The 16,660-nt window shown below is 50.7% G+C and overlaps 4 protein-coding genes across 4 annotated transcripts; 2 read left to right on the top strand and 2 right to left on the bottom strand.

Annotated features, from left to right (window-relative positions):
* Positions 1-2,600: 2,600 nt before the first annotated feature.
* On the top strand, positions 2,601-5,314 carry PpBr36_08952 (uncharacterized protein; the record flags this gene model as incomplete). The annotated part of the gene is made up of 5 exons (XM_029896077.1): positions 2,601-2,705; positions 3,084-3,469; positions 3,546-3,826; positions 3,928-4,130; positions 4,199-5,314. The coding sequence occupies 5 exons, from the start codon at positions 2,601-2,603 to the stop codon at positions 5,312-5,314; spliced, it is 2,091 nt and encodes a 696-aa protein (XP_029747768.1).
* Positions 5,315-7,089: 1,775 nt separating this feature from the next.
* PpBr36_08951 (uncharacterized protein) lies at positions 7,090-7,809 on the bottom strand (the record flags this gene model as incomplete). The annotated part of the gene is made up of 1 exon (XM_029896076.1): positions 7,090-7,809. The coding sequence occupies one exon, from the start codon at positions 7,807-7,809 to the stop codon at positions 7,090-7,092; it is 720 nt and encodes a 239-aa protein (XP_029747589.1).
* Positions 7,810-8,431: 622 nt separating this feature from the next.
* On the bottom strand, positions 8,432-9,250 carry PpBr36_08950 (uncharacterized protein; the record flags this gene model as incomplete). The annotated part of the gene is made up of 1 exon (XM_029896075.1): positions 8,432-9,250. One exon carries the CDS (start codon positions 9,248-9,250, stop codon positions 8,432-8,434), a length of 819 nt encoding a protein of 272 aa, XP_029747767.1.
* Positions 9,251-11,199: 1,949 nt separating this feature from the next.
* Positions 11,200-12,549, top strand: PpBr36_08949 (uncharacterized protein; the record flags this gene model as incomplete). The annotated part of the gene is made up of 1 exon (XM_029896074.1): positions 11,200-12,549. The coding sequence occupies one exon, from the start codon at positions 11,200-11,202 to the stop codon at positions 12,547-12,549; it is 1,350 nt and encodes a 449-aa protein (XP_029747218.1).
* Between the last annotated feature and the right edge of the window lie 4,111 nt (positions 12,550-16,660).

The following is a 16,660-nucleotide window of genomic DNA, read 5'->3' as shown; positions in this document are numbered from 1 at the left end:
TTGGTTTGTATAGCTAAGTTGTGGATGGCGGAGATGTGTGAATAATCATGTCTTAATTCTAATTCGCGGGGGAAGATTTTAACGAAGAAGATTTCACAAAAATATATGGGCCAAACGGTTCCGGTGTGTTTGTGCTACCTACTTGTACTGTTGTTGCACTAAAAAGCACAGCCAAAGACGAAAGCTCCCGTCAATGATTAACGCCAGTGACTTCGGTAAATATAGCCTGCAACAACTGTCATAATTCACATACAGGAGAGCTAAAGCTGTAGTATGATGTGACAAGTCACTACTTTCGAGTTTCACAAAAGATCTGTGGCATGGACGTGTGAAATATATACAGCAGATACAACAGATTGCCAAGACGGAAGTAGGACACGATAGGGTCTATCCGAGGCGATGTATTTATGGCTTGCGGCATTTGCCTGAAGTTTTGTGTATTGCGAGCTTGTCCCACTTTGGAAGATCCCGTCAAATATCACGACAACCAGTATGTGTAACGGAGCAATCTCCCCATTACCTGTGAATTGGGGGTTTTTGTACACAGTCATTTGTAAATGAAAGAAGAAAAAAAAGCGGCTAGTCTTAGCTAGGAGTTAATGTCGACACTTCCAACCATGTAAATTCTTCAATCTCATCCCAGATCTGGCTTTTTTCCAAGACTGCTGTGTATATCGTGATTTTGGGTCCACAGTCAGCTCACGAACAAACCACCCAACCATGGATTTAATCTAAAAACAACAGGCTTGTGTGGCGCAACGTTTGTGGCCTGATGGCCTCTCACCAATGCTTGGCATTAGCTACGAGACCAACGTAAACGGCTTGTAGGTCTGTCTGATGCGTGCGTGATGGACAATTGGCAAGCGTGCAGCAAGCCACCCCCGCATCTTAGCGTCTTGAACGTTTCTATTTCTTTCCAGAAAGAAAAAAAAAGACAGAAAAAAAAAAGAGTTCAATTCCTTCCAACGCTTCACACAAAACTCACACCTCCCCCCGCACCTTAGCTCTGGACCAACTAATTGCAGCAGCAGCACTTCGCTACTGTACGCAGTGAGTACGAACCCGGGATAATGCATCTGTCACGACAGGGGGTTCGAAAAGAGGGCTGACAGGGGGAAGAGCAACAAGCGGTGGGGTTTGACCGGGAAGGGTGGGAACGCGGGGCAAGCTGTCCCTAGCTCTAGGGACTCTTCTGGTCTTGGCCCGCGCATATTTTGTTGGGATCATGCATGCTTCCAGCCCTCCTACTGCTGTGTGAGTTCCATTGAATGGTTTTGTACGAGCTTCCTGCCAACCAGATAGACAGAGAGGATCACACTTTGGTTCGGTTTAGTCTACGTCATTGAGATTTGAAAGATCTCTTCGACTCGGTGGCAAACACAAACAAATGAGGGGAACTCGTCTGCATAGATAGCTTCCCGTGCCGGTCAAGCAAAGGTATCCTACTACACTAGGCTAGCCTAGACTAGGTAGTAAAATCCAGGGCCCTCCAATCCAGGGTTGATGTCATCCCATAACGGCCAAGACGACTGACGGTCAGGCTAGTCGGAGTAGCTCATATGCATGCACATCACGCCCCTCCGCGGGTCTTTGATGGGGCGAGCTTGCCGAGCTGCTTTTGTGGGTAATATGGGTTGATAGTTGCAGCTAGAATCATGACGCGTCAGGATATTTCGGGTTTTGTACGTTTGATACGGTTCTGTTTTATTTTTTATTTTATTTTTCGAGGTTCAATTTTGGTACGACAATGGATGGTGAAACGCGAGCTCGAGATTCGATCATGGGATACAACAACCCAGACCGGTTGGCAACTTGTATAAACATTACGATAACAGGAGCTGCTGCATGTTCCTCTAGATTACCATTTCTGGCTGTCAGTGCTATGGACAATGGCTTGCTGTAGCGGTCATGGTAAACAACATGAACACCAATAAAAGTAGCATCGTGCGTGCAGCTCTCGAGTGGCGGTCAGCAGTATAGAAAAGGTGTGTTACATCAAAAATACAAGCATGGGAGGCAATCTTTCATCCGAGTTCTCGAGGAAGAAACACATACTCTCCGTCTGCGGTATCTGTTTTGGGGCCTGTCCAATTAGCTCCCTCAGCTCATTCTGTATAGGGAGTGAGCTTTCTAGCTGCAATAACTGAACTTAGTACTTGCCTGCACCCATTCGGGCCCCCACTCATCCCATCCCGCACAACCAGGTAACACTCCTCCCCAGAAGGTTGGATCAGGCCCGGCTGGCCAATCTTGACCACCAGGAGTGCACAAGACTCCTAATTCGGAAGGACCGGTGACGACGATTTGTTTTCTCCCTCCCACGTCGAGCTTTGCAAGCTCCCGTGGTCTCGCACAAAACCCAATTTCTCTTCCGCCCACCGAGAGAAAACTTTCTTTTCTGCAAACCACTTCTTCTCTTCTAGTTTTTCCTTTTCCCCATCCGATCTTCAACTCCTCTCCATCTTGTATCTTGTCAAATTCCTGGCCTCCTTATGAGAATACCATTTGGAGCTTCTCAACGTCTTGTTGTTTCATCTACGTTCAGTTCTAGATACCGCCAAAACACCATCAAAGGAAGGACTTGAGACACGTCCGCAACCATGTCTCAGCCAACTCGCCAGTTCTCCACGGGCGCTTCGGCGCACCGTAGACGGCAGATGAGCACAGTCATCGAGAAGGAAGGTCATTTTGGCGTTGAGCTGACGGTAAGTGACATTTTATGATTTTTTTTTTTCAATTTTCGTTTGGCAAGTTGGAATCATCGTACATGGCAACTCGACTCGCCTGCTTCCAGTTCCAGGGTATCATGAAGCTATGGATAGCTTCACATCCCCATCACTTTGGTACTCTCTGAGCTGCTACCCTCCTACTTTGACCCCACTACACCCTCTTACGGGCAGACCCGTCACCTTGGGTCGGCTAAGAACAATGCAGGCGATGGGTCACTTTTGTGTTTTATATTGTCTACGTACCATCTGCCTCTCAACTTGCAGCAAAACGAAATACTCCTCAAGCATGCCTCATTGTACTGCACAGGCATTATCCAATAGTTCAAAATACAGCAGCTGACTTACATCAAACAGACCCTCTTCTTGGGAATATCGGCAGTCTTTGCCGATGACCATACTGCAGTCGTGGCCCTCGCCATTCATGACACCACTTACCTCATTGATTTCTCCGTCAAGCATATTGTGCTTGATGATGCACTCAAGATGGGTGAGGATGTCATCTCTGACTATGTTATCACGTCGGTTAAGGAGTACGAACGTGAGAACTTTGCCAAGTTTATTGGCGCTGGTCTACCAATGACTCTCAAGTACATGAGCCCTACCCTCTGCTCTCGCCTCTGGCTCGAGACAGATATTGTTCCCATCGTCATCCGTCCCGACGATGAACACAAGGAGAAGACTTTCTGGGACGCCAAGCGTGTCGATGAGCAGGCCGACTCGATGGCTCGCAAGTGCATCATGTAAGTTCTGTATCGCAGTCTGATACAGTAACTTAATGACTTCATGGGCACTTTTCTTACATAAAACTCTCACCAGGCACTTTGGGCCCTCTCTGGCGCCTCTGCTACACGTCGGCTTCCGCGGCATTGTCCAGACCGATGCTGGCTTCCGAGCCCCCATCAACACCATTCAGAACAACAAGGACGTTTGTTCTGCTGCATCCTGGGAGACCATGCTCACATATGCTAAGAAGCTGCGTGGAAACAAGACGAAGATAGCCTTCTTCAGCAGTACCCCTCAAGGCGGCGGTGTAGCTCTCATGCGACACGCTCTTGTGCGATTTTCGCGCCTGATGGGTGTTGACCTGACTTGGTATGGTACGTACATCAACTAGTTTTCTAAGCTTGAACTGCACTGTTCCTGTCATCATACTTCTTAAGCCATCGACCAGCTCTGACATAGGATTCATCACAAATAGTGCCAAAGCCTCGTCCGGGTGTCTTCAGGATCACCAAGAACATTCACAACATTCTTCAGGGTGTCAGCCATCCTGACCAGAGAATCTCCGCCGAGGAGATGGCTGCCATAATTGACTGGATTTCCGACAATGCACAGCGCTACTGGTTCTCTGAAGGCGGCCCTCTACGTCCTGCCTCGGAGGGCGGTGCTGATGTGGTTATCGTGAGTAAATCTTTTGGCATAGCATGACCAAGAATCCTTCTAACCGTTTGTCGCATCTCTTTTTTTAGATCGATGACCCCCAGATGCCTGGTCTCATCCCAATGATCAAGAAGTTGACCCCAGACCGTCCCGTGCTCTATCGCTCGCACATTCAAATCCGCAGCGATTTGGTGGCAATTTCTGGCTCTCCTCAGGCTGAGGTTTGGGATTTTCTGTGGAGCAACATCAAGGGTGCCGACATGTTCATCAGCCATCCCATCCCTATCTTTGTTCCCCACAACGTTCCCCGGGAGAAGGTGGTATACTTCCCTGCCACTACCGACTGGCTCGATGGCCTGAACAAGCCTCTTAGCCGCTGGGACGCTGGCTACTATGGCCACCTCTACAACGTGGCTGCTCACTCTCAGCGTCAGACCGAGCTTAACTGGCCGGCCCGCAAGTACATCGTCCAGGTTGCTCGCTTCGACCCTGCAAAGGGCATTCCTACCGTTATCGACTCTTATGCCGAGTTCCGTCGCCGCTGTGAGAAGGAGGGTGTCACTGACATTCCACAACTGGTTGTCTGCGGCAATGGTTCGGTCGATGACCCTGATGCATCGATGATCTACGATCAGACCATGACGCAGATGGAGACTCACTATCCCCACCTCATTAAGGATGTCAGCATCATGCGTCTTGAGCCCAACGATCAACTCCTGAACACGATGATTGCGAATGCTCATGTCGTTCTGCAGCTTTCCACTCGCGAGGGCTTCGAGGTCAAGGTCTCGGAGGCGCTTCACGCTGGCAGACCTGTCATTGCCACTCTGGCTGGCGGTATCCCACTTCAGGTCAAGGACGGCATAAACGGATTTCTTGTCCAGCCTGGTGACTGGAAGACAGTTGCGGGACATTTAATCAATCTGTTTACTGACCACGAGCTTCATAAGAAGATGAGCCATGCTGCCGCTACTGGTGTTTCTGACGAGGTCGGCACCATTGGCAACGCCATTGGTTGGTACTACTTGGCTTCCAAGTGGAAAGAGGTCGGTGTAGAGAAGAACGGCAAGGGTAGTCTCAGGGGAGACGAGAAATGGGTCAACGACATGGCTCGAGACGAAGCTGGATTCCCGTACACCCAGAATGAGAACCGCCTGCCGCGCCACTTTACTCAAACCAAGAAGCTGCCAGTCCAGACAGCTTAAAGCAGATCCCCGAACTGTCAATGGCGATTTCGAGCCTTCAGCGGCAATCCAGGCGAAGCAGAGATTTCACCATGTTAATTTCCCTCTTTTATACCACAAGTCTTTCTTTACCTTGATCTTTGATGACTCAAGCTTCTGAATCTTTGTTCTATTGGAATCCACAACCTGTCTGGTGTAGTCAAGGTTTCTCTCAGGTGTTCCGGAATAACACCATGAACCACTCCCACCAAAAGCGTCTTTATTTCTCGCGATGATTTCTCGGACGATGGCTTCATTTTCTCTGCAATAATCAGTTTACAACACGCTGATTTTTAATCTTTCTTTGCGATAATTTTCTGTTCCGGCTAACCCCATCACGGACTTTCACTTTGAAATTGCGTTATGCGCTGGTCACACTGATGGGCCGCTTTGAAATCTCTACTCAGAAATTTCTGTTCAAATATCCACTCAAGGACGATGTGCTGATTATTGTGTTTTTTGAGGTAATCTTGGGTGTTTACCTCAGTTCTACTCAGAAAATCCCTACTCAAACCCACTCAGCACTGCTGTCTACTTGCAGAGACAAATCTCCCCTCAGAAATTTTGCGATGATTTTTTCACAAAGAAACTTGTCGGGGGACCTTGGGTTAATACCGGCAACAATTCATGGAATGGAATGCATGCGACTTAATTTGTCAGAGACGAGGAAGTCTGATTCATCTCGCAGGTACTGCAGAATGGATCATCGGAGATCTTCTCCTTTCGCATGACTACCCGGCTTAGATAGTTGCAATAAACGCTGATTTTGACATTATTGTGACTAGAAGAAAAGTGCATATCAAACGCTGAAGCTAAATACCACCCGTCCCAAGACGCATTGCTTTTGTAGTAGACCTAGTGGTGCCCGGTTCCTTTTAGTGATGAACTGACAGACAGTGCCAATGATATCTGGCTAAAACAAGATCATTGAATCAAATTGATACTCTAGCAGGCCCTGGAAACATAGAAAAGTATTTTCAACCGCCGCTCTGACCAACAACTAGAGGTCTTGGTGAGAAATAGTGGCTCTCTGTTTTGCTGTCGTGAGGAGCTTCATGATAACGACATGGATCATTAACGCTGAGAGCGCTAACCGGCTTGCCAGTCTGACGAGTCTTACCGAAGCGATCTGCAAGAGTTCTCATCGATGGCCTGCCACACAAAGACAAGTATGGATGCCGCCTCCGCGGTAGTTGTTCGCTTGACGCAGAGTACAGAGGAAAACATAACCTCTGGGCAGTCGAGGGGCCACCGATACAGCAGTTCCCGAATACTCGAGAGCAAGCTTGCGTCTTGTACTTGCCACGCTTGTGTCTCCCTTCTTGCGGCGGTGGGCCGGAACACAAGGGGGTGTCGTATCGGTCGAGCTGCTGTCGAGGCGTGGCCTGGGCCCTCTGAGCGTGCAGTGGTTTCTGCTCGTGGTCCTGGACTCTGTGGGAGGTGTGTATGGGCATTCTTGTCCGCCGCGGCTCTAGATGCAGTCTCGGGACTGTCTCTCCAAAAGAGTGGTTCCTTTCAAGTAGGAGCTGGTTCGGGGGACTGTGCCTAGGTAATGTCTTGTTGCTGATGGGGAAGGACGGGATTGCCGACTTGGATGGGCTGCTTTCGACGTGCACCAGCTTTCTTTTTTGTGTTTTCCTCGGCTCTTGAATGTTATCGTCTGGAGATGCTCTTCTTTTCTTGCTCGTCTGTTGGCCGATATTGTCTCTTTGGCACTTATTGGCGAGATGTTGCGTATGTTCAAGGCGCCCTGTTGACTAGATTTGGGCGCCGGCGCGGGGCCGAGCCGGGGTGTTGGTATCGAAGAAGGTCTCGGCCTGGCTTGGAGCCTCGGGGGCTTGGATTTCTTTTTGGTTGTCGTCTCTTTCATTGGCGATAAAATCTTCTAGATGGTGAAGAAGCGAGTGGGCGGCGTCAGGGTTGTGCTGGCGGAAGCTTTCGAGCCGGGACCCCCAGGCTCTGAGGAGAGGCGTGAGATGCACGCCGAGTAGCCACGAGTTGACCTCATCGTCTTCTGGATCTGTCTGCCCGGGGACGGCTGGAGACAGCGGACTTGCAAACCACGGTACTAACGGCGGTCGAGTGGGTGTATCAATGCTCTCGAAAGGTGGGTGAGCGGACGGCGGAGAGCTGCTTGGACGGGCCCCGCGGATACCTTCTCGTCTGTACTGGTTGCGTAGTTCGCTCAGGGCTTGGCTGCGGTCAGGGGCAGAGCTTGCCTGTGGCTGTTGGTGCTGAGAAGGCGTCGTCGTGGGGTGTACATCTTGGGGAGTCTGTGGATCCGGAGGGTTCCTGTGCATATGGGCGGGGGCATCGTTGCTCGACGTGCTAGCAGGGCTTGGCGATGTTGACGAGCGGCTGCTTTTGATAGACAGACATGAGGCGTCGCTGCCACCATCGTTATCGTCCTTGGGAGAGGTAGCAAAGATACAGTCTGAGATTTCGGCGTCCAGATTGAAATCCTCAATCGATTTCATCTTGGTGGCGTGACTTGATTGGAACCTGGTTATGGAAGTAAGCTTCTTTTTGACAGTAAGAGTCTGATGTGCAAAGGAGTGCCGTTGATTAATTTTACATGGGACCTATTATGGTGTTTGTTGCTAGATGGGGATGAATGCTACGTCTACCTTTGGTCGTGCGTAGAAAAGGGTGACTGACACTCGTCTCAGCTTGCTTGTCACCTTTAAAGATTCCGCACACCATGTATGTTTCCTTCTTCTTTCCAGCATGAGCTATAGGTTCTGCTCACAGACAGTGTCTAGAGAAGGAACTGCTGCCCTATTCTTTCCTGACTAGACTGCTTTTTTTGTTCCTGTCAGCTAAAGGTGCAACAAGGAAGAAATGCATACAACCACCGCGTTCGAAGGGAATCAGTATCGACAAGCTCGATAGAAGCCTAGCGCATTTGTTGAGCAAATGGGGGACAGAAAAATACTAAAACATGATAGTAGTAGCGTGCATTGCATGGGTTGAGTAAAAATATCTGTTGATTTTGTTTACGGGGACCAAGTCTGATGAAAGTAGAGCTTTACTGCAGGCAGTTGCGCATTGATAGCAATAGCTACCACCGCCACCAGTGACCCTGTTTTCCACCTCTGCTCAAATATCACCATCACAAAGAAATGTTTTCGACCAAGATGCGTAGTCTAGAGCCCAGCGGAGGATGCTATCAACAAACTGGTCAAGTATGGCGGTCTTCTGGGCATCTTTTCCAAACCTGATGGAATCCGCCATCATCCAACGCCACTTGGGCAGGATGATGGAGATGAGATTTTCGAGGTGGCCAGCCTTGCTGGCGATGGCGGCTATGTTGTAGATGAGCTTTCCCCTTGCCTCCAATTCCTCTTCGTCGACGACGGCGCACTCGTCGTTGTCTTTGTCTTGGTGCTCGTCACGGCAGCTCCAATTATCGCGCGCCAGCTGCTCCTTGAGCGTCATGATCTCTGATACAAGGCGCATATGCGGGATGTAGAGAGTGAGCTGCAGGATCTCGTCGACGGCGAGGTCAGCAACGGCGTCCGGATCCATGCTTGCCGAGGGATGCAGGGACGTCATTGTAACCTCAAAGGTCTTGGCCTCGAGGGAGGAGCCGGGTTCGACAAAGGCGACGACGTCGCAGGCCAAGTCGAATATCTCCTTTTCGAGGTTCAGGAGATGGGCTGCCGTCATGGTCAGAGATCGCATGGCGTCTTGCCAGTCGATGCGGGCGCCGAATGACTGGATCGCTTGATCCCAGTCTGCGCTGGTGTCTGACGCATCATCGGGGGTCTGCTCGTCGCCTTGGATGGTGTCTTCTTCATCGTCGCTCTCCAGCAAGAGGTTCTCGAACAAGACCTCGCCCACCAAGGATGCCATGCTCTCGCTCTTCCGGCGGCCGGGCTCGTTCAGTAAGCACTGCTTTCTAAAAACACTCGGCATGATGGCGAAAGACGTGGCTGGGTTGAGACGTACAACGTGGTTTGGACGCGTTGCAAGCCGTTGATATCGGTACAGAAAAAAGTTGGGTTTGGTTAGCAGCGAATCTACCTCTGCAATGACAAACAAAATCCCAGTTCTTATACACAGCAATTTCCGAATTTGAAGTCCCTAACCCCCAACAAAGAAGCCGTCTTCTATTCCTTTCGAACAATGCTCATTGTCCAAGTCGGCGGGGAATTCATTGTAGATTTTAGGCCTTGACGAGAACAAAGGAGCAAAACAAGGGAACACTCTCTATCCTCTTCTTTCTGACAATCTCCCCCAACACAAGGTGACCTTTCGCCCATGGCTTCACCATTGTCGTTGGTGTTCTTTGTCGTTGTGACCGGAGCCTTGACCGAGGGATATTCCTCAAATTCCTGCCCTTGATTACCAAAGCTGCCATGACAGACATGACAGCAACGCCAGGAACCTGAGAGAATTGTACAATTTGCATCTCCGTGTACTAGTAATGAACAATCTTGTTGCCCGCGGAGATGAGAAGAGGCTTTTGTCAACTGCTGGCCAGGTAATTGTGCAGCCTGTCATCTCTAAAATTGGTCAGATGTCCTCGCCGGCAGAATTCGTCCTTGGGAGTTATATTTAGACAGCCTCAGGATGGTCAGAGATTATGGACGGTTGCAGAACGGGGTTTTTTGAGGCTGAAATGTAGTCGTCGCGTGATGGTGTCCTCCTGCATCACAATGGGCTGACATATCAAGTATTATCAAGATGCTGACCGGATATCCGTTACACGTGGAGGCCCTGACATTTCGTCATGTTCTAGAACGTCGCCAAGGTACGTAGTTGCAGAGAGACATCTGCAACTCATGCAGCGATGCAAAGTAGCGCTTTTTGGGACGAAATAACTTTCGTAGGAAAAAAAACAAAAACAAAACGAAAAAAAAGCCGAAAAAAAAAAGAGCGGAGCTCACGCAAGTAATAGCGGACCGCCAACTAATAATCGTACCATCAAAGCAAACCGGAGCAAAGCTGAAAGCTTGCACAAGGGCGCTTACAAATCGCGGCTTTCCAAATGGCTTTGTTTTCATGTTTTTCGAGAGCCTTGCAGTGGGTCAGCGGCCGAGTCGCCCGCCAAGCCCGAACCATTCCGCACCACCTTTGCGCTGTAGTGGGCACCGGACCAAGACGGGCGGGCAAGGCGCAGGGTCTAGGGGCCTAAAATTCTCCCGACCAAGGCCTAAGCAGGGGTACGGTACGAACTATACGTTCTTGCCTAGACTAATGTGCCACAAACTCTAGCGGCAGTCATTGTCGAAAGATGTCAACTCAGGAACGCACCTGATAAGACGGGCAATCCCGCCGCGGAGAACGTTATTTTTTTTCGTTTTTGTAATTAAAACACAGCACTACAGATTTACAGTTTACAACATGCTGTTTGCGGGATTTTCTTTTTTTAGCCTCCCAAATCAAGACAACTGAGCTCACAAGGTTTACCTTTCTAGGTTCTAACTCTGACCTGCATAGGCAAAGGTGACTGCAATAGCAGGAGGAGAGAAAAAAAAAAAAAAAAGGCGTCGTACGACTCATACCTTCAGCCCGCCACCGAGAAAACATACCTTATGTAACACCCCGTCGATACAAAGTCCTGCTAGTGGTCAAAGTCGGGCGAGGTGCACAGTAAGCCATGGACAAGCTTTGGAGCTTCTCCGCTTCTCCGCCGACAGCAAGATGGACCCTGTCTGCAGCTGCTGGGTCGGGATGAAGCTGCCATGACGTTCCAGGCGCTTAAATGCTGGGGATGTCCCCGGTATTAGACTCCAGAACGACATCGGCCTGTCACAAAGATATCATCATAGTCACCAACCAAAGCTACAAAGCTACAACGACACTTACGCCCACCCTACCTTTGATCTTGTTTCCTATCATCCCATACAACAAAGAAGATAATGTCAGCAGTCAGGGACAAGGAACAGCCGGAAGCCGCCCCGGCAGCCCCGGCAACAGCAGCCGAGGACAAACCAGCCCCCTCGATAGCGCCGGAGCAGATCGCCATCGTCAAATCCACTGCGCCTGTGCTCAAGGAGCATGGCGTGACCATCACGACGGTGTTTTACAAAAACATGATCGACGCGCACCCGGAGCTGCACAATATCTTTAGCACCACCAGCCAGGCGACAGGCGCGCAGCCGCGGGCTCTCGCCAACGCCGTCCTCGCCTACGCCACCTATATCGACGACCTGCCGAAGCTGTCGCACGCCGTCAGCCGCATCGCCCACAAGCATGTGTCGCTCCAAGTGAAGCCGGAACAGTACGACATCGTCGGCAAGTACTTGATCGAGGCCATCGGGCAGGTCCTGGGGGACGCCGCCACGCCCGACATCGTCGACGCCTGGATCGCGGCGTACGGCGTCCTTGCCAACGTCTTCATCGGCGTCGAGCGCAAGATGTACCAGGAGCACAGCGGCTGGCTGGGCTTCCGCAAGTTCAGGGTTCTGCGCAAGGAGGTTGAGGCTGAATCCATCACCTCCTTCTACCTGACGCCCTCGGACGGCAGGACGCCGCTCCCCCGGTTCCTGCCGGGCCAGTACGTCAGCGTGCAGCTCTTCGTCCCGCAGCTGGGGTACCTGCAGAGCAGGCAGTACAGCCTGAGCGAGGGCTACAGAAAGGGAGGAGAGTACTACAGGATCAGCGTCAAGCGCGAGGAGGGCATCGCGGTCGGCGCGCCGGGCATCATCAGCAATATGCTGCACGACCACATCGGCGTCGGCGACGAGGTCGAGGTCTCGCACCCGCAGGGCGAGTTCTTTGTCGACCCGGCCGACGAGACCAAGGCCGGCGCGCCGCTCGTCCTGCTGTCGGCCGGCGTGGGCGCCACCCCGCTGCTCTGCATCCTCGAGAGCGTGACCGTGGCCGACGGCGGCGTCCCGGCCTCGGCGGCGACGCGGCCCATCTCGTGGATCCACGCGTCGCGGTCCCGCGCCCAGAGGCCGTTCGAAGCGCGCGTGGCCGAGATCCAGAGGGCGGTCGGGGAGGACCGCCTGCGCGCCAGGTTGTTCCTCGGCAAGATTGACCCGGAAAAGGACGTCACCAACCAGCACTTCCACTTTGGCGGCGGCAGGATGGACCTCGGCAAGCTGGACGCGGACAACGACCTGCACACGGCGGACGCCAGGGCTGAGTACTACCTCTGCGGACCCGAGGGCTGGATGCTGGACACGAGGGAGAAATTGGAGCAGATGGGCGTGGCGCGCGAGCGGATCCACCTCGAGCTGTTCGCCACGGGTGACGTCCAGTAGACGGTGGCAAAGGAGTTGCGTTATTGTGTGTGTCCCCTTGCGTGGCGACCCTGTCTTGGCTTGTCTCTTGTGTTCTCCGACTGGCATACAAGGAGAGATGCGAGGACAGAACGGAGCCAGGAACGAACTGATTATTTGCCAGTGCGGGTTTAGTTTGGCGTAGGGGAGTTGTAATCCTTTTTATTTTTTATTTTTTTTTTAATTATTATTATATCAGGGCCCGCTATATGTACCTTGCCAGCTTATATAACGATAAACCTATGAGCCTTCACTTGGAAATCAGCAACTTGCTTCTTTTGCCATTCTCTCGCCATATATCAAGCCATTCACATAAACCCAACCGGGACAAAGCTGAATTGGCCCATCCTCCACCCACCTGATCTGCCATTACCATCACACAGGGAAAAAAAAAAAGACCATCAGCATCGGCGAATCGCCCAAAACATCCAGGGCCTGTGCCATGGTCGAACTAGACTAATCGGAGAGACGATTTTTTCGCCATCTGCTAGACAAACGAGGGGATTAACTGCTGTCTCGGCGTCCTTGTGCGAGATCGTCATGGAGCTCAAACCGTAGACCTCCCCGAGGGTGGCATGTAACGCGAGCTCTGGAAGGGGCGAGGCAAGTGCCGCGGTGCCTGTCATCCTTTTTGGAGGCGGGGCCATTGTATGTATGCCACACAAGGTCCAATTTATCTCGTAAGACCCCCTCCGAATAAAAAGAGCCAAGCCGCGCAAGTGCTACACGCTCATGAAAGACCGGACCTGCCGCTTTCCTTGTCTCCAAGTAGAGGGGTTTGATGGGCTTTCTGTGCATGGGAAAAAGGATGCGGGCAACAACAGCAACAAACAAAACAAAAAAAAAACGGTCCCCCTTGATTTTCGACTGCGCCATCGAGTCTGCAACGTGCACAAGAGCCGAGACATGCTTAATCCAGATCCCGCAACCGAACAAGTCCTCGCCTGACCGTGCTGGCAGCCTTGGCAGTCGTGGAACGCTCTGTGCAGCAGCTTGAAGGGTGACAGCACCGTCAAGCTTGATGCTGCCTTTGACAGCGGCCTTTGCCGGCCGTTCTGGTATGGTGGCACGGTGATCATATTTGTGTAGTTCAGTCATGCAGGTCCCAAGACATTGCAATCAGCGACAGGCTAACGGCTTCTGTTTGACTGAGCTTTAGTGAAATGTGAATAACTTTTTCAAGAGTGGCCAGCCTGCCAGGGTAAAATGTTTAGCTCCAGATTCTGCTCGTTCAGAGTGGACCAAGCCAATTGTATATACATACATATATATATGTCAGTGGATATATCCACAAAGTCTCGTGGAAAACAGCCCCACGGCCTGTGGTTCAATAACTCGCATGTAGTATATGCCGATGGCCCCGGTATCCGTTAAAGCCTCCCCTTACTATTACAAGTTTTATTTCGACATCTTTTGCTGCTTTTTTATGCTCAGTGGGCCTAGCATCGAAGAGATGATTGTGAACTCTTTGGCGTCTCGGAATTGGCTTTCTACCGGGAGTACCGAATCGGAGATAACGATGTATCTTTCTTGCGGAATTGGTTTTTGAGACCCTCATGTGGACTGTTTCGATCTTTGGGCACGATTTGGAGCCAAGGAAATCTAGATGAATCTTGTGAAATGTTAGCATTGCCTAACATCAACAAGTATTATGAAGGGGCAGTGTGTTCATTCAGGAAAGTAAAAGTTTTGATTCCAGCCATGCTCATATATAGAGCTCACGGGACCCGAACTTATCACTAAACCAGTACGATCCCTAGGGAACTCGCAAAGCTGATGCCATGCATCTGGGTATTCATTGACTGATTCCCGAAAAACGATCCTAAACCAACTGAAGTCTATTGTACGACATGTGGCATTTACTGGATATTGTAGCCGAAGCATCATAGACGACTGGTTATACAGCCTCAGTCGTGTTACCTAAAGACGTGGTTCCACGTTTCACCGAATTGGATCTGCCGGCTATCAGTTTGTAAACGTGCAGACAGCACCTGCTGAATATGATCAAGTCGCGAGTAAGTATTTCGCGTACCCAAATACCTGTGAGGGAGAATCGTTAGGATCTGTATCATCTTGCAAAATTATCAGGGCTTTTTGGGTGTTACTGCGGATTAGGCTCCGAGGGGGATATTCAAGAAACGAATGGCCATTGGCTGTGAAGAAATCATCTCAAGCTACTTACTGCTCTGCCCCTGCAAGTAGTGGATCTGATCCAAGCTGCTGAAATATGTCGTCAATATATCGTAAAAAGCTAATGTGTCAAGGGGAGGTGATGATTCGCCTCAGCATCGCTTGATGAGGCTGTGCCGGCCGGCATCCGCTTCCAGGCCTGTAAATCATTGCGCTTTAGATGGCAAGCTCCCTACAGGACGGGTCTCTGCCCCCTTGGGTTAGTCTGCCCGTTCTTTGTGTCACTTGATCTGAGGAGTACTTTGTAAAAGAAGAGTGATACTGCGTCGTGCTGAGAGAACACCCTGGTACCTGTTATGAGTCGAGGGTGTTATGCCTGCATACGTTGATGACGGACGTGAGGGTGCGATGGAACGAGATCACGCAGGCAAAAAGAAGCCTGCATGATCTTGGGGTGGCCTCCAAGCTGATGCCCATTGCGTGCGCCCGGCGTACAGCCAAGATTGTGCAATATATTGTGATGAGACTGTGGGACATTGCACAGGATCGAGTCGTTGGGAAGTTTTCTACTCCTGTTCCATGCCGTAGTTTAGCCACTGAGAAAGGCATAACGGAGCAGGGAATGTCCAAGGATAGTAAGATGACAGGAGAGGGATACCTAGGTAGGGTATACAGGCAGAGACTGCAAGTGCCAGCAGGTGGCGTCATTTTCCCTGGAATGTTGTCCTAGGGAAGACAATTATAGTTCTGGAGCGGCATCAAGCAAGAGAAATAATATTTCAATAGACTCACAGACAGTTTATGAAACAAAGATGTCTTCGGAATAACTTTTCAGTCTTGACAGCAGCCAGATCGCTACCGCTCACCCGGTAGCGAGATCAAGCATCGCGGGCTGTCTTCGCCTGCGGCCGGCTTGTCGCATTCCCTGCCAAGTTGCGGCTCCCGGTAAGCTTAAGCCTGGCGACGGTAAAAGGGACGGTACAAAGCTGCAGGTTCCCCGATCATGTGCGACCTTGTTGAGGGTTTATCAGAATTTGCTAGATTGGTTGATTTCAAGCTTCAACTGAGCCTAGACGTGGGTGGATTAGCAGGCCTGAGCTCTCTCTCTCTCTCTCCAATGGAATGAGCAAGATATGGAGCTGACTTAAGTTAGCAGTCAGCCCCAGATAACACACGTTGGTACCTGCCCTGATGACGACAGAAGTCGGATGGGCAAGCACATGGTTGGAGGTTGTTCCACGTGACTACCAAAAGGGCAACAGCAACTGTGATTGGCAACGCATCCGACAACACGAGAACCCACTGTTGACTACATTTGGCATGGCGACATCTCTTTGCATGTACAGCCAGCGTGCTTGCTGTCTTGCATGAGAAGGCCTTCATTTCAAACTCCCAGTGATGCCAACAATGAAGCATTGGAGGTAGTCCGAGCTACAAGAGCCGGATCTGAAACTGCCATCAAGCCATAGCTCGGGCTGCAGTATGCATACGATTTCTGATGTGACAAGAGATGCGCCCACTTTACCTGCTACAGAAACACTCGGAGAAATTCCAAAAGAGAGTACTACCTACGGGTTTTGACATGCCATTGCATTCTTGTGTAGGTAGGTAGTGAATGTAGTGATAGAGGGGAAGGGATCATATTCTAATCTGTTGAGTGCCTGCTGTGCACGTAGATAACAATGCTCGGTCAGAAACACAAAATGATACTCGAGATCACGTATGCTTTAACTATCTGCTGATTCAAGACTATCATGGGCGTGTCGAACCAAGCGTTGGTTACCTGTACCCTGGTACAAAGCAAACAAAAAGCACGCCCCCCCTTACACAATGGCATCTTCTTATGCAAAGAACTTGAATAATCCTTTGAGATTAGATGTGGTGTGTCAAACACAGAGGCTTGACAGCAGGAAGGGTCTGCACATACATGTAGTCCCCCCACAATCATCAGTCATCAGTCATC

Source organism: Pyricularia pennisetigena, chromosome 5 (genome assembly GCF_004337985.1).
Source record: "Pyricularia pennisetigena strain Br36 chromosome 5, whole genome shotgun sequence".
Taxonomy (NCBI): Eukaryota; Fungi; Ascomycota; class Sordariomycetes; order Magnaporthales; family Pyriculariaceae; genus Pyricularia; species Pyricularia pennisetigena.
Note: the sequence above shows the minus strand (reverse complement) of the source record. Positions and strands in the feature narration are given on the sequence as shown.